This window comes from Myripristis murdjan, chromosome 10 (assembly GCF_902150065.1).
Source record: "Myripristis murdjan chromosome 10, fMyrMur1.1, whole genome shotgun sequence".
In the NCBI taxonomy this organism is placed as follows: domain Eukaryota; kingdom Metazoa; phylum Chordata; class Actinopteri; order Holocentriformes; family Holocentridae; genus Myripristis; species Myripristis murdjan.
The window spans coordinates 13,068,949-13,091,403 of NC_043989.1; the positions used below are offsets into that span (position 1 = coordinate 13,068,949).

Sequence of the window (22,455 nt, forward strand, 5' to 3'; positions counted from 1 at the left end):
CCGGGCTGCCTTGCCAAACCAAAATCATCAGGAATAAGAGAAATTGCCAGCAAAGCCTCTGTGGCCAAGCACTTCTGGTGAGTAATGAGGAGGCTGATTTTGTTGTGATTAGAGCCCCCATTTGAATTGAACTATTGTGAGCCAGCTTGATGATGTTACTTGCCTGCGTCACTCCCCACACAAGGCACAGAGGATGACAAATGCTTCTGCCAGGTGCAGTATTACTGAATGTCAGCCTTACATCTCATCCTATTACAACAGCAACATATTTTACTTTGTTATTCAGTGTCCTGATAATGACAGCTCCAGCTGGGATAGGGATGTAAATTTTACCTTTCCAGTTTGCCACGTGCCCAAAATAAATAAACAAATAAATAAATAAAATAAAAAATAAAAAAATTACACGACACATTGTTTTCTTAAAATAAGATTTTTAATATTACTTATTATCATAAAGATATATTTACACACTTTACAGAAATAGAAAATAAAAACACAAAGCTACGCATGAAAGGAAAAAATAAAATAAGTACTCCAAGAGCTAAAGCTTATCTTTTATAAATTAGAAACCAAAAGTTCAAATATGTACACAGTATTTCAACCATTTCTGATACACTTGTTTTATTTATTTATTCATTTATTTATTTATTTCATTTATTTAATGTATTTATTTATTTATTTCATTTATTTATTTATTCATTTATTTCATGTATTTTTGCCCAGTTCAACATCAAAACAGAGACAGGGACTGTACATTTGGCCTGGTGAGTAATATGAGCACACACCATAAACAGAATATAAGAGTTTCAGGAGTAATACATTGTCTTTCAAATGGTTTCTGCTTGAGACCTTGTAACACTGTTGCAATGGCGTGTAAGCCTACAGACTGCCATTCTCCTCACACTGGTCTGAATGGTACTAATGTTGCACACAGTGGTTATATAGATGGAGAATGTGTTGCAATCAAGGGAGGAGGGGCCTGTTTCTATTCTGGGTATGGGAAGTCTCATTTTAGGCTGCAAGATAATGACAGATCATACTCATTTCCCATGGGAGATAAAATCTAGTTATCCTTTGGATTGCCCGGCCAGTGGAAATGTGTGAATGCATTGGATTGAATATCAGCCACTTGATCCTGCAGACACTCACTCTGAAGGCCAACATGATACAGTGTGATGGGTTTAGAAATTCACAAGGTAGGCTAAATCATGGAATGTGTTGCATGCCAACTCTTTTTTTTTTTTCTTCCACTTTCCCGAATGACGGAAACGTTTTGGTTCATGTTTATTTTGGAAAAATGTATTTTATCTGGTAGAGAGAACTGAGGGAATAGTACAACAGCAATATCAAAAATTAGAGAACCGTGTGGTTTTCGGCGACTTTTTTTTCTTTTTCTTCTTTTGTTGGTGTACTGTCTACAGCTAGTGGGAAACAGCGACCGATGGCTAAGCTAATATTTTATAACCTTGCTGGCTGCACGCTAACCAGCTGCTAGCTTGTTCATGTCTCCACCAGTAACACAAACCTATCTCTCTGCTCATTCCCCACTCCTTACACACTCCCAGCCAAATGCATTTGGACAAAAAGAACTAAAACACAAAGAGGGGGTAAGTTCTCAGAAGAAACATTTTTTTCTACCAGGAAAAACATGCTAACAAGTGCATAGGAACATTACTCAGGCCTTGTGATGGTAACAGAGAAGAGGAACTGGAGAGGAAACAATGAGAGGATAGGAATTGTTTCTCTTGTGTAAGCCTTGCTGGAAAAGACCATTAAGGAAAATGGTTTGGCTCCCCGAGCATAATGTATTGGTTTACCATTTCAGTTTGAGCCTGGACGTGCTTGTCCTTCCACACCACAAGGCCCATTAACCTGATGTGCAGGGGAGGGCTGTGGGCTATGATCTACAAGAAAAGCTTTCACGTGTCCACGACATTATTGTGCTGCAGACTACTTTTCTATTTTGTTACATCCACAAAAGATACAGCTTTTCACACTGTATTCAAAAAGTAAGCTTTGGACAACCAGCTAGACAAGAATCAGACAAAAAAAAAAAAAAAAAAAAATTGTCACAATACACTGGAAAACCATTCCATACCAAGAGACTCTTGTTTTCAGGGTTTATTTTTCCAGCAGCATAATGGAATTGCAAAAAGTGCAGCCTTGCGAACCCATACAGAGAAGTCTTGGAGCAAAGCCACGTCTATTGTTGGGGTTTGCTGATATTGGAGGCTTTGGATCACGGGATATTTGGCTTTGTTTTTTTGGACTCATCCGATAACCAAACCAAGATTCAAATGGTGCTCTAACATAAACATTGGTTTGCTCTGGTCTCTGAAAGGGCAGCATGGCTGGTGCAGATGGTGAGGATACATTCATGAAGAACAGTGCGGATACAGACGTTGCTCGGCTCCCTAACAATAACTTCTGAGATGGGGAAATATCGATTTGAACCCCTTGTCGTGACCCAGTCTACTCCAGCATCCCAGCTCCTGCAGCTTAGAGCTTCCATCCCCAGCTCATATCCTCCTACTATCTTCCCCAATAATACATGAGACACCCTAAGCAAAGCTGTCTCATTCCCGAGGAGCATTAATGAAATCTACATCTCTGTCTGAGAGGGTATGAAATAATAATGGTGGAACTGAAATTATTACTCTTCACAGTGCCCTAGGATTTAATACATTTTTAATCAAGGTGAGCTTGGCTGGGTGGATTACCACTGTGATTTTAGATGCTCTCTTAATAAAAGCTTCTCATGGTGGGGCTGAGAAGACTCTGCTTTTTATTATAATATTTGCATGAGACATGGCAAGAGGGAAAATATATTGGAAAACTAGGTTAACCCGCCAGTTGCGTATTTGGTCAAAACCGACTCGATTATGGGTGTTTACTGATTGGTTTATGGTGGAATATGCCGTAGCGGAAATCAGATCTTCACTTAAAGGCCGACTGAAAGGAAATGTCTTGATATTGCTCCACGTCCCTAATACAGAACTGGGGACTGGAGGGTGGCCGCTCTACAGGTAACTAATATGTTACATGGTTATACACTGAAATCAGCAGGGGGTTGGGGATTGGAAAGGGGGGAAGGGTGTGGTTTCAATCTAAGCCAATTTGACAATAAGCTCAGACTGTAAGTGGCCTCAGCCAGCCTTGGGGAGATCCATCTGAGAAAGATTAACCATGGGATTTAATGAGCGTAGTGATCAAAGCCACGACCACCTGTGCTGTGGAAGGGCAGGCGAGAAAGGCAACTGTACCCAACATGGGGATCGAAGGATGACTAGCAAGGGCTGAATCTGGATACATGGCTATACTGGTGAATACATAGAGGGAGATTAAAGATACAGTATATGAAAATATGCTCATATAAGCTATAAATGTACTGTATGTTCGTGTTTATTGTTAAATAAATGCGCAAAATAGACTGCTCTGGTACAGGCTTCTATCACAGCACCCTGAGAAAAAAAGAAATAAAACTGCTTAAACTTAGAAAAAAAATTGAACATAAACATAAACAGTAATATATTCCAGTACGACGGAGAGGCATAGCGTTCCGTCAGTGAAAGATCTTGGTCAAAGGGTCAAACCAGCCTTATGCTAGACAGTAAGACAACTAGAGCACTACCGGTAGGCTGAACATGGTGGCATATTTACTGAGCTTGACAGATGTTTGCTTTGAAACTGTTTTTGGTCTAATTTGACTGTCCTCCTCGCTACCTTTGTCTTACATGGGATTTGTTTCTCCTTGCAGAAATTTATAATGCATAATGTGTCAGTGTATCAAGACTTCAGACAAGAGGTAATGTGTTTCTCATTTCTCCCTTCCTTTCGTTCTTTCATTCCTGGCAGCATTGTGGAATAAGTTATTATTTGGCACTTCATTAAAAGGCAAGGCAGTCTGTCGCTGGAGCAGACCACCCCTGCCAGTTAACAGTCGTGTAGAGCAGCTGCACAGAGCAGCAGTGTTGTGAGAAGGCTGGGGATTGGGGACAGGATTGGGATTGGGATTTGAGGTCAAAGGGCTCATCCAAGGTGGGCAACTGTGACAGCAACCTTGAGCGCATTGTTAAACCCCAAGGTGTTAATGAGTTCAGAAACACCAAAATAGCTTTGGATTAAAGATTCTCCTAAATGAAGGAATGATTCTGTCACTTAAAGCAGATTGTTGTGACAGGATGTGCTCTCTTTTCAGGCCAATTTTACTTCACTTCACCTGTGGACGTACTGTAATTAGGAAGTACAAAGCACCATTGACAATGGTAATTAAGCGAAGGCGATAATGTCACTAAAGATGGTAATGCTATTGCACCTCCGTTTGAAAAGGAAAACCACGGATTTCTTTTTTGCAGTAGGCAGGTAAGAGGGTCATGAGTGAACTTGGTATTAGTTGATGTCGTCAACTTTTGAAACTGCCACTGCCCTTCTGCACAATCAGCACCCTCTCCCACTAGTAAAGCCAGAAGTAGCTACACAGCAATGGAATTAGCGACTGCAATAACCTTGAATCTGAGAGATGGGAATAGCACACCATGGAGAAGGGACAGATGCTTTAAGACTCAGATTGTTTTGACCGGGCTCCCTCTCCACCACATGTCATGCAAAGTGTGTGAGACACTCAGGGAGATGGCTATGATTGGGCTCTATTAAGCAAATGATAAAAAAAAAAACACTTGGGAGAAGACAGAGATAGATAAGTAGTGAGGGAGTGAGAGAGAGAGAGAAAGAGAGAGAGAGAGAGACAGAGAAATAGAATCTGGTAGCTTGGGCTCAATACCCCCCACCCCCCTTCCCTGCCCCACAATTCCTCTTAGAGCTGAGGGTGAGCGGCTTGTCCTGATTTTTTGTGGACAGAGTTGCTTGAAGAACCAGCAGGTGCTATGGACATCACTCTTCAGGCTGGGCAAGCATAGGCCCTTCGTTGCAAGGCCCCCCAAGGCAAAGGAAGAGCATAGAAATCAGAACCTGGGGGAGGGCGCTCAAAGCAGTGCCTGGAAAACATAAAAAAAAACAGAGAAAAGTGCCATCAGACCTTGGTTTTCCCTGAAAACATTTTATGAGTCATGCGGACATTTCAATATCCTCTCCAGTAAGGGTGCCCTCAGGGACTGTAGGCCAGAGCTTTCACAGCGTTATATGTTATCTTACACTTGAACAATGACTGGAAAACAGAGAAGACAAGGTTATCCAAGATATGTAACAAGCAGGTTTTGTGGGCTTTGATAGAAATGTGCAGCAAGGAGTAAAAAAAAGAAAAGAAAACAATTGTATATCTTGCCGTACAACAGAGGCAACATTACTCTATGCTTGGGGCAGCGGAGCAGTTCTCGTCAATGAGACAATCTTTTATCTTCCTTTGCCTTTTATCTTCTCCTGTCCTGTGATAATTTACTGAGATTTCAGATGGGGGAGCGCAGTAAGCTTTGTTGCATGACAACAAGGTTCATTCACTGACAAGAGCCCGCTCTTGTTTCGAGATGACATATTTTTGTGGTCATGTAATGCCAGAGAGCCGATGCGTATCTTATCTCTTTTGAGTTTTGTTTTTGTTTGTCTGTATATTGTTTAGCTCACCAGCATGATCTCAGTAAAGCAGCCCCCTCAAGTACGGCTCATGGCTGCATCACAGAGTGAGTGTATGGGAGGAGCTGCAAACCTGCTCTACATTGTTTTGATGACAAACTCTTTTAAAGACTCATTTACCGAGCTTTCCTACACTGATGATCTCAAGGCAATTTCAGAATATGCCAGTGGCTTTAAGTCTGTCCTTTTAGACTGTCAATGGCATGGATTAGATCCGTTGGAATAGTACATTGGGATCTGAGTGCACGAGGATGCTCCAGAGGGTGACCCGGGTTACCGTCTTTCTCTCAGGATTCCCCTCACATCTGGAATGTGTAATGATGAAAAGTCAAACTCATTCCCCCGTTTGCCTCGTGTGTCCTAGTGAATGATAAATGAGCTGCCTTGGACACTGGAATGGGGTGACGGTGCTAGATGCAAGCAGGAGGATAGGGGGCGGTGGATAGACACTGTCAAGTCTATCAGCGTTCTTAATCTCTATTTATGTAGCACAGTAATTAAGTTTAGGCCAGTAATGGCATATCCACATACAGTCTGTCTGTCTCGAGGAGATCTCACTAGGCCTCAGCTCAGCGTCTCCACTGAACTGTGGCTTTGATCACAGATCTTTGCATTTGAGTGGAACAACATGGCTTTCCAGCTGTTTCCAGAGACGTTTTTTCCCATCATCAATTTGAGGAAGAAAGCACGACACATGAAGGATGACGCCGCCGGTCAAAAGGATGTGTTCTAGCAGCGGTTTGTCAAATGGATTACCACTTGATTTTTTTGTCTCATGAAGATTTAATTCTTCCAGTCAGACTGCATTCTGCTGGGGCAAGAGGATGGGACCGGGAGTGAACTGTGACTAGGTTTTACAATTTGGATCATTTACTCAGTGGAGGATGGTACCATTATCTCCCAAGCGGTGCACATGGGTGGCTTGATTGGCATGCTGGTCGGATGGAGCACATTGGCAAGGCTGTGGAATTTGGTCAAAAGGAATTCTTGAACAAGGTGAACTATGAACTTAGCAAGGCGCGAGAGGAGCTGGAACGGGGAGCAAACTCAAAAGGAAATCTTCGTCTTGTTGTGATTTAAGTGGTGTTTGTGGAGACGGCATTGTGAGTCACTGAGCCGTTCTCTTTTATAGAGCTCCACAACTTCCTGAAGCTTTCCTTATTGTGTAGCCAACATTGTGGCGCTGAAAACAAGCATTGACCACTCAACGCTCGGAGAGAGTGCTCACATTTTATTGGCAGAGCATGGAAAGCTGGAAGTCCGGTGTTGCCCTTCAAGTGCAGAATGCCCTCGCTTGAGCCTTGCTCTTTGTTTTTCACCTTTGTGAGGCTGCCTCTGAAGTCTCCTATGGGAAGTGGAAGAGAGTTCAAAAGAATTCTCACCCCCTCCAAAAATTCAAGAAACAACAATAATGATCCATAATTCGCTATAGATTGTAAAACCTATCTGACCGCTTTAGAGAATGGACCTTCTCAACTTCTATTCCTTTCACTCCCTTTCCCTTAAAACTGATTAACCATGCCTTAAGGGACTGACACGTCTGTTCCTCTGGCTAGAGCCTCCTCTCGCTACGGGGTTAATTTATGGCGGCCCTCTGCAGGCTAGCGCTGTATGGTCGGCACCTCCTGCAGGGATATTGTGTCCTGTCGAGTTTCCCTGTCTCTCACAGGGTCTGGGAGCGATGTGTGAATGGCTCCTGAGCTTCTTAATTCATGGACATAATTGTGCTGCTGTTGCCTTCCATTCACAGATACATGCCAACATTAGCAAGCCCAGCAAGTACATACAGAGCGGCCGTGATTCGTGCATAGATTCATTGACCCTGTTGTTTCATTGGAGGATGTATTACGTATTTTCTAAGTGAAGTCTGATCTATTTTTACTAAATTACAGAGTGTTTGTCCTACTACAATATAGAAATTTTCAGGCAGACAGGACCGTCAAAAGGTGATAAGTAAAATATTTTCTCTTATTTAGGGATGAAAGAACTTTCACACAAAGCCTTGTTTGTCTTGACAGCAGGGTAAATATTCTTTTATGAGAAAGATATACTTCAGTAGTACAGCGCAGAAACTCAACCCCGCAGCGTGTTGATTTTAGTACGGGGTTTTAATTGACTTTATCAGATTGAAAGAAAAGGTTTATTCCAACGACGCCAACTCAAAGGTTAAGTTTCTAAGTATAACTGTCTCCCCCTATGAGGAAATAAATGACGTCGCTTTAACAAAACAGCTTCTGCATTACCATGAAGGCATGCAAGCTCGCCGGCTAAAGTCCAATAATCTGTTAAGACATACTCATTTTTTCTGCCAACAATAACATCCTTGTGTTGAGGTTCAGCTGAAAGACTGACTATGATGGTTATTAACACATTTCCCAGTCTTCCCGTAACAGTCTGAGTTTTCCATTGGCCGTCTCAAACATCACAACTCATTCTGCCAAGACAGTATTTTAGGGCCGGTGGACTCCACATCGTTCCTCTTTGATATTTGGAGCACACTGCTACATTGCCGCACCCGTCAGCAGTTATGATTTAAGATGAAGGGAAATGCTGTTCCCCTGAAGTGGACATGTTCTCTGGGGAGACATGTAGCTCTGACCTGACAGAGTAGCATCAGCACAAGAGAGGGAAAACAGGAAAACGCAGCAAAAATCTTCAAATGATGCTTCATTAGAATCAACGGCAGATAGAGAGAGAGCGGACGACGGCCTGAAGCCATTCACTTGATCACACTGATAGCTTTGTTTTGGTGCTAACATGCTTTGCCAAAAAACAGGGGGAAAAAAAGCCTAATGAGCCTTTTTTCTCTCCACCTCCTGATTGTTAGAAGCTCACCTTGTTTTAGAACGGCATGGGCCCCTTGTGGGAAAGACGGGGCCGTGGGCGTCTCCTCTTCCAGCCGGCTGGTCTGTGAGTCTGACCACCCCTCGCTGGGCTTTGCTGGACCAGCTTTCTCACCGTAGCCGCCTCTTCCAGCTCTCTGCCATGCTCCGTGGAGGCCATGGGACCTGCAGGACACACACAAAGGAGAGTCCAATTAGAGCCTAAACATGGCCTCTCCAGTAAATACCATTTCACAGCCTGCTCTCACCCACAGTATCACGTTTTGATTGTGAGCCAACTCCATCAGTGTCCGGGGAAATTGTGTGGTTGGATCCATGAAGGGATCACAAGAGTAATGGATGAGGAAACAAGAGACATGTATAGATAAGTGTGTGTGAGAGAGTGTGTGTGGGCCTCTTTTAGCCCACCCAGCGTTATAGTTCATCAAGTCAATGTGGTGGAACCGAAGCACAGCAAATCTATCCATAGCTAAGGCACAAACCCTGACCCTTATGTCTCACGTCTCTGCCACTCTGCGTCAAGATTACAAAGACTATACCCCACCAAACCTTGTGGACACGCATCCTATTGCTCCCAATCTGCTTTGATCCCAGATAAGAAATGATCTGAAGAGCACTGTGCCTCCCACGCAAATGTCGTGGTGGTGGATGTGTGTGAATGGTTTTAGGTGTGAGCGTGCTCATGTGGGTGAGCACGTGCATGCGAGTGCTAGAGAGTGATCCCAGATGTTCTTAGTCATCTCTCAATAAGTGTGGCCTGATCCTCTTAAGCTCCTCTCGTCCAAACGGTTTGATCCACCTCAGTGTCTCCATAACCTTTCAACCTATTGCAAACTGAACGGCCTCTCCTTGGGGGATCAGATTTTTTTTTTTTTTTTTTTGGTGGGTTTTGCAGCATATCTTTACGTGTAATGAGATATTTAACACAGGTGATCTTTCACACTACATCCAATTCTTTAGTCCCATAAAATTTCAGTAAAAGCACGGCAGGGCTTTTAATAAGGGCACGTCAAAGATATCGGATATCTCAGGGTGGGAAATTCTTGAACCCATTTATGAGCAAAATAATAAGTAGGTATTACCGGCAATGAATTCACAGTTTTATTGAGCAATTTTGATGTTGAACTTCTGAAAAACAGAGTGCTTTATTTTTGAAAATCAACATTCCAGTCACTACAAAAGCTCGTCTCTGCATTCCTGAAGAAGGATTGCCTCAGAGCCAAATGAGCATTGTTTTTCAAAAGTAAATAAGAATTCCCATTAGGTATTTCCTGCCGAAAGGTGATTGACATCACTCACACGGGGTCATGACATTCCAGTCCCCTCCCCTGAGAGACACCGGCACCATTTTTTAGGATTCCCTAGAGAATGACCTTCCTTGGGGTTTATGAGCTGCTGGACAAGCACCTCTCTCGGGATAACTCCTCCAGTTTAACACAGAAAAAGAAAAATGAACTAGTATACTAAAGTCTGCAAATTGAACAACATATTCCCTTAATTGAGCAGGTATATGATGATATCCTTGCCTTCCTAGACCCTCAAGGCGATTTTCAGCATTCTGCATGCGACAACTGTGCTATAGTGGGGACATTTTGAAGATTTTAGGGTGTTATGTGAACAAGGCAAGGCTGTGAACAACAGGGATATGGCCTAATACGAACCTTCAAAACAATCTTTAGGACCTGTCTGCTGTCCAAACACTCAAACTTCCTCTAATAAGGAAGATCAATTCTTTTTTCCTAAGCAGAATTCAAAATATCCAAATCATTACAGGGAAAGCAAACCTCTTTGCAGGCATCTAGCCCAATAAATTACCCTCAACTTCAGCATATTGGGTATTTCCAAAGAACGACTTTCACAGAAATAAAGGGAGAGAGCCAGGTTTCTCGCTTCCAAGTTTTAAACAATAGTGAATTGCTTGACTGAGCTAGACAGCATGTCGAGTGTTTTCAGTGTATATCCCTGAAATGCCAGACATCTCAAGTTCGATTTTCACACTAATCTTCTTCCGCGAGCACATTACACACTATATTTGTGGGCGAACACTGGGCTAATTCATCTGCAGCAGGGAAAGTCTGTGTTGCATATTTCCGCATCTAAAGCCCATCTTTGCCCCTAGGCTCGCTAATCTGCACATTATCCTTTTGTTATTGTTCCAGATACAGGATGAATAAGGGAAGTTTACACATTCTGAGGCATTCGACTCATTTCTTTTCAATCTGGAGGGGTTCAGTGTTTAAATGCTCCGTGTTTTAGCAGACTGTGAGGCTAACAGAAGCTCTGTTTTATGGGGAGCCTGTCTCCGCTGGCCTCTGAAACACCTCCAGCACTTTGACACAATACACATGGGCCCAGGGTGTGAGAGTGTAGTCTTTACATGTCTCAAAGTGGTACCTACAGCATAACCATGCCATTGAACCCCTGCCATAGCTGAGGTTTGAGTGACGGACGGCTTTAACAGGTGCTACAAACACATGCGCGCACACACCCTCTCACACGCGGCAATGCAAGATGGTGAAGTAATTGTACCTCAGCTGAGCACAACTCATCTGCTCTTCCTCTCTGGGTGGCTCAGGCTGTCACAACCCAGGTCCATAATGAGACAATTTAGATGTCTCCTGCCACAGCAAGCTGTCAGCTACTGCTCAGCACTGGGGTTTGAAGGGAGAACATCTCGTGATTTTCCTGACAAATCTCAACCCATCCAATCTGGCTACAGGATAGAAAGTGTAATGAAAGCTGCTAAAAATAAGCTAGGCCCTAGTGATAAGACTGGCGGTTATAGATTAACTCTTACAGTCAGTAGGGGAAGCATCGTGGTGTGAGAGACATGACACACAGCAACACCTAGCTTTGCATCGCTAGCCATCTGGAATCCAATATTTAGACAGCGAATGTGGTAGCATCTGGTACAACTGGATAAGACCTTTTGATTGTTATCATGACAGGGTTAACATTGGATAATGCATTTTTCATCTCCATAAACAAAGATGTCTCAGATATCTTATTGCTCTGAAATTGGATCCGGTCTGTGTAGCATCCCATTTGAACTTGTCCCATGAGAGATTGCTAGTAAAAGCGGTAAAATGGAAGGGTAAGGTATGTCTCGCATTATCAACCATCTTATCTCTGCTTTTGAGGACTTCGGAGCCCTGGCTTTGCTGTTGTTCTGCCGAATCACAACATCTCTCCCCCCCAACTGGTAATTCCCCAATTAAACTTTAATAAAGGGAGAATTTCAGGAATGCCTGGTTATTGGTGCTACTGCTGTTTGCCTGCCTGCTGCCTCCATAGACAGGGGAAGAGTGAGGGTGGGAGAGTTTTTCAGAAATAGTAGCGTGTAGTTGAGTGTCACAAACTGGCCCGTCTCCAGACTCATGATGAATAGCTGGTCGGCTGCTGCCTAATTCCCCGCCCTAGTTTCACAGCCTTCCTGAGGTGATATCTGTTATGTTGTCTTTTTTTTTTGTGCAGCTCTCTGTCTTATTGTGGCCCAGCCGAAAGAAGAATACTGACAGCTTATCTCTGTTGATTCCCCCAGCAGCCCATCACGCTGGCCTAGACAGTTGTACATCTTCCAGTGCTTGTCTGTCCAGTCAAAGAAAAGGAATGGATGTCCTCTGGTCTAATGCCAAGCCCGTCAACTGGCCTCACGGCTGGCACAAGCAAACTGTGTATCGCAGTGCTGCAAGAGACGTGGTGTGTCACTACAGAAACACAGAGAGCATGGCAAACGGACCAGAGCTGCTTATTGATAGTTGTAAAGCTGGCTTGTGTGTAGCCTGCCAAAAGTATCGCATAACAAATGTCTTCACTTGTAAATGTTGCCAGGGCATGATGCTTTTCCTGCCACTAAGAGATTAAAGTATACCAGTTTGTGACTCTGACTGTAGCAACAAGTGAGAGGAGCAGTGCTCATGGTTTACTAATCGATGTAATATAAGCATGCACAGTCAAGCATGGCCACCAGAATTGAATCCTTGCTGTGTTTAATTTTCTGTGTGTCACTGTGAATTGATTTGCTGTCCTAATGAATTTTATCTGTTTGTTTATTGGTTTTGCTCATCACTTTCAGTCACACTGATTGTGAATCAATTTTGTGCAATCTTATTGATCCACTTTTACGGGTGGCTGAGCATTTCCAAAACATTTAAGATCTCTTCTGTTTTTTTTTTTTTTTTATTTTTCTGTCTTAACATCACCTCTGTGGTACCTCTGCTGCATAACTCTGGCTCCCCAGTTTGTACAGATGTGCCTTGATGTGCAAACAAGCAGCTATAGAATGGGAATGGAGTGAGGAGAGGAGTGGAGAGGAGGTAGTTCTCCTGTCACAGGTGATGGGATGTGATAATGACTTTTATCTACTCACACACAGACTCCCTCTCTGTTGAGATCACACTAAGCTAGAGACCCAATTACAGCTAACAGTACAATGTGCCCTCTTTTCACAATGGCACGCCTTATTACAATGCCATGAACACATTCCACAACAAGATGCCCCACTCTACTGAAAGATGAGGTTTATATTGCAGATATAAACCAAGGATATTCTGCACATTCTCACTAATATAAAGACAATATTCACCATTATTTGTATATGTAAGGGAGATTTAGAGTTTGCGAAGAGGTAGGCTTATCTCATGATATGTGTGTGCAGTCCTTAAGCTTCCTCGAAGCAATTTTTGTGTTTGTGGGAGAGAGGAAGAATAAATACCCTGGTGTGTGTAGCCATGGTTATTACCATGACGTCGGAGGAGCAAGCCTGCTGTCTCCATCATGTGCCCCCCCTCCTTCATTCACTAAAAGGAGAGGAGTAGCTCTAGCTAATGAATCCCTCCATGGCATGCCATTATCACAGACATGCTAACCCACACAAGCAGACAGGCACATGTCATGGGCAGAGATGCTTCCTACTACATAAGCGCATAAGGAGATCAGGATTATTTAGCCAAGGATGAGATGTGTTAATTGTGCCAGAACAAGCCAACACACTCTCTTAACCTCGAATAAGCCCCTGCACTGCTACAGCATCGCACTGGGGATTTACTAGCTCCCTTGTCTGATAGCCTCCCCTCACATTCATCGCTAGCCTGCCTCACATAAGGAACGGTGCCTAAGCAAGGAGGCAGACCATCGTTGTTCAGCTTTCACAATCTCAACATTTAGTGTTGGGAATGCTGCTTATCGCATGCCTACCAGTAAATCTGGGCCTTGGCAGAAACTGGTACCAATTGCTTGCCGACTTTCAGACCACGTTACCATGGCAGCCACCATGAAAGGCGCTCAGTTAGGAAGAAAAAGAATGACACTGTCAGTTGAAATGGACCAGGTTCCCAATTTACAAATTTCAGCTCACAAACTCTGAATTCATGCTCAGCCCTCTGACTGTGTTCGTGATGTTTTGAAACCCCTTCTCTGGTCCAGTGCCCTCGGGCTTTGAGTGTTCCTCTCAGGGGGGTTGTTTTGGTTGTGAGCACTTTGTTTCATTGCTGTTGGGCCCTGTTTGATATGCAGCATTGTTGTGCTGTGATAATGCTAGGCTTGTGGCTGATCTGAAGGCTGGCTTTGTGCATGCAAACTCCAACGAGGAAACCAAAGTGCATGAAAAGTTGCACCCATTGCTGCAGCTTTTAAACTTAACCCCTTGTCGGCCGTAGCCAGAAACAAAACCCCACTCCAGCTGAAGGTTCAAAGCAAATTAAAAACAAATTGTGCAGCCCACCACTTTCTGGGTTTCTGCAGATGTCCCTTTGAATCAGTCAGCCGCCTGTGAAGACTGTGAAGTGTGGAACTTATACATGCTCCCGAATAAGAGAGTGTATGTAATGATGAGGTGTGAGACTGCCTGCGCTGCTATGATCAGAGCACTGTGAGTTCAAAGGGCCAGCAGCAACATTGAGCCGGCTAATGAAGCCACTGACTCCACTCACCACTTGATTGCCTGTTGGTTTATTCACAGACCCACTCCAGTGGAAGAGGTGAATCTGTGGCTAGGAGGTTACTGCAGGTTGGAGGCCACTGAACATAGGCAAGCCAGAGAACCAATTACAAAATAACTCTTCAGGGGAGATTTCTTCACAACTTTGCATCGAGGGCTGGCAACACGATGTGTCGGATGAGGACGGAAACAGGATAGGGGCTGGTGTTGCAGAGCTGGCTATTTCAGTTAACAGCAGTGGGCTAAAACTATGCGCATGGCAGGTAGGTAGGTAAGGCTACCAACTGATGCCCTAATCTCCAGAGATAGCATGTCAAGGGCAAAGGGATCCTCCAACCATCCGTTTCCATGGGCACGCTAATCAGATGTGAAACACAGCCCCTCCCTCTCTTGTGTCATCACCCCCCCCATGCTGTGAACCTGCATGCTTCTCCCATTTGAGATGTGGGAAAGAGAGAGAGAGGAAGAGAGAGAGAAAGAGAGATAGAGAGAGACGTCACTGCACAGGGTTCACTGCAGCTTTTAATGCCTGAGGGGACCATCGCTTCTCTCCATAGCATATACTCTTAAAGGAAAATAGCGTCAGCACTGCATCAGAGCACTTTCAACCAAACTGGATGATATAAATCAATTATCTTGCCAGACTTCAAGCTCAATCACCTAGATGAAATCACACAAGATGACATCAATGACCGTCACTATTTAAGACATCAAGACATTGCACTGCACTTATAAAAAGAAACAGGTAAAAATCAAATTCTCAGCTTAAGGGCAGTGGTTTTATGTAACACTCAGCATATGTCCTGTGGAAAACGGCACCTTTGGGTAAATGTTATAATACCATAAAACCTAACAAGCAATCTGGTCACCTGTATATAGCAAAGCAATAAAATCTGTACAGATTTTTACTGACAGGTTCAGCACTGTGGTACTGCAGGTAAGCTGAAGCTCAGAGTTTATGAGCCCACTGTGGTCCATGAGGTTTTCATCAGCTGCTTGGATAAACTGTTTGCCTAATGGGGATACATGTTTATGAATTCCATATATTGTTTTTCTCTTTCACTTTCATAAACATCTGTTCATGTTGAGGGGCCCTGAGCGCAGGGGGTCCTCTCTTCAGCAGCATATGAGATAGAGAGACACAGCGAGGGGCCCTGTCCTGCACCAGGAAACAGACCATGGAGAGATCTTCACTATCAGTCAGTGGCAGAAGCATTTGATTGACTAGTGTTTGAGCACCGGCGTGCATATGTGAAACAGTCTCCTTGGGAAAATATCATTGGTGATCAAAGAAAGAACGATTGCAACTTCCCCATGTCATGAATAATGCATCCCATAAATGAATGATTTCTGTGTTTTCACAGAGGGGACCCAGTTGTGTGGGAGATGGAAAAAATCTAATGAATTCCATTTTTCTGTGTTCCATTGCGTTTAAGGCAAGGGCTTAAGGTGCATGCCACTGCGAAAGAGCGTGAGGTGCACAACGGCTTAAACGTCTTTAAGAAAAAGAAAGACCAGCCTACTAAGTCCCTCTGCGTGACCCGTAATGCCATCTTCATTGCTGTGAAGATGGCATTGCGGATTTGAGCTTTGGCCCTTACTAACTTGTTCTAACAATGGCTCAGAAGAGGCTAACAAGGGCCAGCTGTGCTGCACTTTCAGCCACATATGAAATCTTGCTGATCCATGATGGCGCCTATAGAGCTTTGACATTAATGGGGAAAATGCCACTTATACTTGTGTATGTGGTTCGCCAAAGTCATGTGTTGCTGCTTCAGCATACACACAATAGTTGTGAGTATGAATATTTGCCACAAAGCTTTCTCATTGAGAAATACTTTTCTCCTAAAAGCTGTGGTCACATCTCATGAGCAATTTACAAAAGTAATATTTTTCCATTCCTGGTTTCCACAAATTGAGCATGAAAGTAATTAAATCACATTCATTCCAAAAGACCAGGATATTTATTCTGCGGTCTGGCGTCCTGTTAATAAAAATGTCCGCTCAGATCTTGATTAGGAGTCTGATCTGTCGGGAGCACTACTATAAATGTAACACTTAATGTTCAAATAGAGACTCATAAATCACTTTGATATTGGACGCTGGTGAAAAATCGCATGGCTTTTGAAAATATCTGGCTCTAATTAAGTTGTCGGGAGTACCCTGGGCCTGAGGATAGAGTCTGGTGCTCACATAAGGCCTGGCTAACAAGCGGGATGGCTAACCCGACCCCCCCCGTGCCCCAACCCCCAGGTTGTGCCCTCACAGCTCTGAGGGGGGGCTTGGACCAGGCCAGACTTATGCATGCATTCCCAGAATATAGCTGGAATCAAACCTAGTAGAAAGGACTTCTCCTTCACAGCCAACATGTGTCATTTCCTGCATTTTTCCACATGTGAAAGCTGGAGAGATGGACTGGACCACCAGCTGTGAGGTGTCTCCTTCAACACAGAAAGCTTACACAACCTCTAAGCTCCCAGATAGCCTCTCTTCCTGTCCTCCCTTTTATTTTTCTGTCCCTTGGCCTGTCTTTTACTCCCTCTGCTTTTTTCACTTCACTGCATTCGCTCTCAAGGGAAGATCTAAGTGAGTAGATTTATTCATTCAAAGGGTTCTGAATTACATTACACCAGCCCAGCAGTCACATATGCCAAAGTCTTCAACAGTTGAGCTCTCCAGGGAATGTTAGCCCAAAGGTTAGCCTTATATCCCTACCAAATGAGTTATGATTTTTCCCCAAATCTCTTCCCCAACTCCCACCCACTCTAAAGCAATTATGAACCCAATTCACCAAGTCCACTTTGGCCGATATTACACAGATGTTAAGTGGTTATCACAAAAAGCCTTGTTCAAATCTACAGCTAGAGTCAGCTGCATAATATAAATACTAATGTCGATACACATTGTGGATCATAAACACATGGCAGTATAGTGAAGGGCTGGGTGACATCAGCAAAATCACAGTATCTTTGACTTAATACCGCAATACCTATACTGTGACGATATTGTAAGCATGATTGTTGGTGCTTTCATGAGATATTTACATGCAAGGCACTTTTTGATAAACAATCATCAGTAATGTGTCCAAGTAGCAGAACAGCTACAGTATAATAAATTCAGGAAAATGCATCCCTTTACTATAATAACAGCCTTTACAACCAGGAAAATGCAACACTTAAGCCATATCACAATATCATCGAAAATCACAGGAGATATCTAGTTTCAAAACATGATATCAGTATAACATCAATATATCTTCCAGCCCTATTCAAGTGCTATCATATAATCATACAAAAGTTAAACATCATCGCAAACAAATCACTATTTACTATATTTTAAAGCCATACATTTGTCATGGATCCTATAGATATGTGACTTATTATTACCCTGCATGTGTGTACGCATGTATGTGTGTGTGTGTGTGTGTATGTATGGGTGTGTGTGTGTATCATCTCTGCAGCAGAGAAGCTACATTCTTCTGAGGATGCTGCAGGCTGTTGGCTCTGTTCTCCAGTAATGCTGCGTGAAGAGGAAATCCAGGTTCTTCATAAAACATACCTTAACCACTGACCCTGTCTCAGGTGCATATGTAGTGTGAGTGTGTGTGTGCATGTGTGTGTGTGTGTGTGTCAGAAAGCCAGCTGGTGCTCACAAGCTCCTGTGCCTGTAAAACAGGCTCAGTGATTCTCCATAATCCCATAATAACCTTTCCCCTGCACCCCCTCCCTTCTTCCACACAACTGTTTGCCCAGTGTTATTATGATATGCCCGCACATCTGGAAAAGTTTGGCTGCTTTTGTTCCCTCTGTGTCCACCGTAATCACCTTCACGGGCACAAACACCTTCTTTACATTAGGAACGCTGGAGGCGAGAGAGCAGGATAATGATTTAAAGCTTCCTGGTCCATGTTGGTTTAGATCTATCACTGCTGTTTAACAAAATAATCAGACCGTCTCTGTACATATTTTACAAGCGGTGTTATGTGCCTTTTGGTGCCTTAATGAGTGGCTGTATTTAGCCCTGCTCTATGTGGTGTATCCTGACCCCGTAACACTTGGCTGAGCATCTGAGTGATGCTGACTATGTATAGTGTTGCCATTGTCCAGCCGGCTCAAACAATACATCAAAGTTTAAATGCAATAATAGCACCGCTGACAGCTCTCATAAAGTCGTCCTTTCCTTAGCAGACAATTTCTCTCCCAGATAATGGCTGTGATGTCGACCTCATGCCCTGCCGCACTAACAACCATCTCACCTGTTCAACCAGGCAGCAAAATCACACCTTCTGTGTATATGTGAGCTTGTGTATGTGTGTGTGTGTCTGAGCCAGCCTCTGTTGTTTTTGTCCTGCGCGTCCCCAGGTGAAGACTGGCGGGGTGTTTCCATGGCTGTGAAAAAATGGAGCTTTGATATCTCTAAGAGGCTGTGACAGACCTGAGAGGCCACAGTGTTTTGAGGATAAGAGCTATTTGTATGCGGGTCTTGAGAGTTATAGAGAGTGAAGAAGAGTGATCAGCCTTGGGATGAATTATGAATACCACATGTCTAAAGCTGGAGCCCTGCTCTCGAGGCAGAGTGCTTTTCGAGGATGGGTAATTGAAGTGCGCTGCTAAAGGATGCTAATATTACATAGAGAAGGCCACAGTTCTTTTAGTGTGCTGAATGAATATCGAAAGTAGCATTAGATTGTTAAAGTGAATTGCCTGTTGCACTATGAGTTCTGAGTGATGCACGTATGCATAAATGCACACACACACACATGCAAGCACACATCCCCACCCTATGTCAGTCTAACAGGTTCGGTTCTATATCCATCGCTTCAGAACACCTTCTTGCAATTACACATGCACATGCTCTCTCTCCCTGTTTATCTCTTTCTCCCCCTCTTTTCTCTCTTCTTTCTCTGTAGCACACACACAAATGTATAAACACGCACATGCACACACAGATGCCTGAGAGAGAAAGCCCACTGAACTGGAAAAGCGTTTGTCTCAAGATGAAAGGCTTCACACCCACTGCCTACATGCAGAGCCTCTTCCGACACCTTCCCGCGACAGCGCATACTGTAGCAGAGGCTTGTGCTACGCAGACACACTCCAGCTAGAGCCGAAGCATCCCTCCCCACACCCATCAACGCCGCAACACCCTTGCATCTCTCCCTCTCTTTCACTCCCTCCATCCCTTTCTCTCTTTCTGTTTCTCTGCCTCTCTGTCAATGGAGCTCTGATACTACAGTAGCAGCCAGGGAACAGAGAAGCACATAAGCAGCATGACTTGAACAATGTTGAGAAGGATAAGCTCCCATGAAAGCCAGAGGCGCAGCAGCCTTGTTTTCCCCGTCACTGGTGTAGCCCGGCGGGCTCTCAGGCGTGGAACATGCTTAGCCACACGCAGGGCGTGAAAAACGACACTGACCATGATGCAAGATAATTGCTTCCCATTTACTCATGTGCTGAGAGCCTCAGACAAAAATAGCATGTCGCCGTAACGAATGTGCTGGGAAGCATGGGAACTGTGAGTGCTATGCCCATGGATCGATACACAGAGTGGAGAGCATCTTACAACCATTTGTCTACACAGCATCTTACAACCACATAGTCTAGGCAGCATCTTACAACTATATCATCTATACAGCATCCTATCACTATATAATCAATAGAGCATCTTATAACTATACAGTCTATACAGCATCCCATAACTATTTAGTCTGTACAGCATGCTATACCTATATAATCAATGCAGTGTCTTATAATTATATTGGCTAAACAGCATCCTATAACTATGCAATCAATACGGCATCTAATAATTTTATTGTCTCTACAGCATTTTCCACCATATATACAAGATAGCATTTTATAACTAAATAGTCTACACAGCATCTTACAACCTTACAGTCCATACAACACTTTGCAACCATCCAGTGTACATATACAACAAATATAAACACAGTGTCTGTGTGTGTGTGTGTCTTCCCAGCAGCTGCTGGCTGTAGTTCATAGGTAGGTGACAATCCCAAGAGGGGTCTAGACATTTACACAGGCCTAACTGTTGTTTTTTCACACCATAGTGTTACCTGCATCACATCTGCAGACTGACCATCGGTCTACAAAGCTGACCCCGCTGCCACATTTCTCAAGAGCCATTTACTCTTATGAGCCATCAACAAGAATACAAGAATATGCCCTGCTCCTGTATAATTGCCCCAAGTTAATTCTCTCTCTCTCTCTTTTTTTTTTCTTCAAATCAAGATATAATATCCACAATGGAATTGATATGCAGCCCAGCACAATGGCTCCAGAGACGCAGCAGGACTTTACGGAAATTTACTGTGACAAGGCTTCAAGATTGACCCCCTCAAGAGACCATCCATGCATCTGGGATCTGTGTTCCCCTCATCGAGGTCCACCAATCACAATCCTCATTATTATCACCACAGGAACCATATATGTACCTATACACGCTGTATTTCCCCGCTGCAGGTTCACATCCACATGATAATGATATAGCAATTGAGTCAGATGGTATACATTAACCCATGAATTAATCAGGCTCGTTCCATTTGCCACTCCACCTTACAGAACATGTGCCATGCATAATCTACATTTCATAACAGCCACAACAGTCACCCATACTTCCAGCCTCTATATCACTCAGGAATAGCTCCATGCTCCGCACACATGAATGTCCATCAATAAAAGCCTCTAAATATTTCATCTCAAAGTCACAGCCTCTGCTTACATCAAGCTGGAGCTGGGAGAAAAAAAAGGCATAAGCAGTAGCTCCTTTCAAGTTCAACATAAAACCCTTGGCAATACAATAGTAGACAGTATAACCACTGCAGTGCAGTACTGTACACAGCCAGGTGCTGATATTCCTGCCTTTTAGAGCCCACACAAGGCTAACCATGCTGGGTAACTGATCAACTACAGCTGCCTGCACGAACAGGAGAAAAATAGAAAGCATAGGGAGACAACCAGCGACAAGACCGGCCGCTCCTGTACTCACCAGCACTGGCAGAACACAGCAGAGACACCAAGAGCACAATCACCAGCGTCAGGATCTTCACATTCATTTCTGCACTCCCCTCTGGCTCTCCGCTAGTCACTCGCTGATATACTGTAGTGGTGTGTGTGTATGTGTGTGTGTGTGTGTGTGTGGTGTGTGTGTGTGTGTGTGGATGGGAGGGAGAGGGAGAGGGAGAGAGGGAGAGGAAGGGAGAGGGGGAGAGAGAGGGAGAGCAGCTGAGCGAGCAAGAAAGAGAAAAAGAGAGAGAGAGAGAGACTGTTTGCTCCCCTGTGTATGTGTGTGAGTGAGAAGTGAGTGTGTGTGTGTGTATGTGTGTGTGTATGAGTGCCTGGGAATGTATGTGTATGTGTGCGTGGTGGCTCCCTGGCTGTGCCTGTCTATTTGTCCGTTTTGTGAGTCTAAATGCGTATTTGTATATCAGTGTGTGACAGCGCCACTCCAAGACTGAAGGCACGTCTTTATCTGAGCTCACCCACGGAGGTGTGTGTGTGTGTGTGTTTTTTTCTTTTCCTCTGTCAGAGAAACCGCAGCGTGAGCCAAGTTCAGTGGAGCTGTGAATGTGCTGGGAGTCAGCTTGCAGGTCTGTCTGTCTGTGCGTGTGTACGAGTCCTGTTTGCCTTGGATAAGGAGCCCAGTTGGTCATGTGGCTTATGTATCATTGACTCTGTGGGTCACGGAAAAGCCCCCCCTCCACCACTTCCACACACACACAAACACACACACACACACACACACACATAAGCATGCACTGACTCTCCTGCTGAAGAGAAGAGGGAGTGGGGGGGGCAAAAGGGTGGGGGTTGGCAGAGGGAGGGAGGAGTAGGGTGAAGAAGGAGGAGGAGGAGGAGGAGTAAGGATGTGGGGGGGTGTCCAGGTTTATGATAATACCCAAACAGATGCTCTTGTTGAAAACTCTTTGAATTGCAAACAGGGCCGCTTGCCAGGAATCCAGGAATCAAAATACCAGCTTATAAGGGGAAGTAGATGAAAGAAGGGAAGGTGTGAGATGAGGTTCATGTTTTCCTGCTTTTGTGTCCCTGCCAGCTGTATAGACCTTTCTTC

The 22,455-nt window shown here is 44.0% G+C and overlaps 1 protein-coding gene across 1 annotated transcript; it reads right to left on the reverse strand.

The window, feature by feature from the left end:
* Nucleotides 1-1,395: 1,395 nt before the first annotated feature.
* apln (apelin) lies at nucleotides 1,396-21,535 on the reverse strand. Its single transcript, XM_030062452.1, has 3 exons — nucleotides 21,373-21,535; nucleotides 8,422-8,594; nucleotides 1,396-4,994 (listed from the first exon to the last, which is right to left on the reverse strand). The coding sequence occupies exons 1-2, from the start codon at nucleotides 21,437-21,439 to the stop codon at nucleotides 8,428-8,430; spliced, it is 234 nt and encodes a 77-aa protein (XP_029918312.1). The 5' UTR covers nucleotides 21,440-21,535; the 3' UTR covers nucleotides 1,396-4,994; nucleotides 8,422-8,427.
* Nucleotides 21,536-22,455: the final 920 nt, after the last annotated feature.

What these genes read in the sequence shown, in the direction of transcription:
- apln (XM_030062452.1), bottom strand. Translation starts at nt 21,439, where the DNA reads ATGAATGTGAAGATCCTGACGCTGGTGATTGTGCTCTTGGTGTCTCTG. An exon ending in GCTGTGTTCTGCCAGTGCTG is followed by an intron (nt 8,595 to 21,372) that starts GTGAGTACAGGA and finishes TGTGTCCTGCAG; the next exon opens with GTCCCATGGCCTCCACGGAG.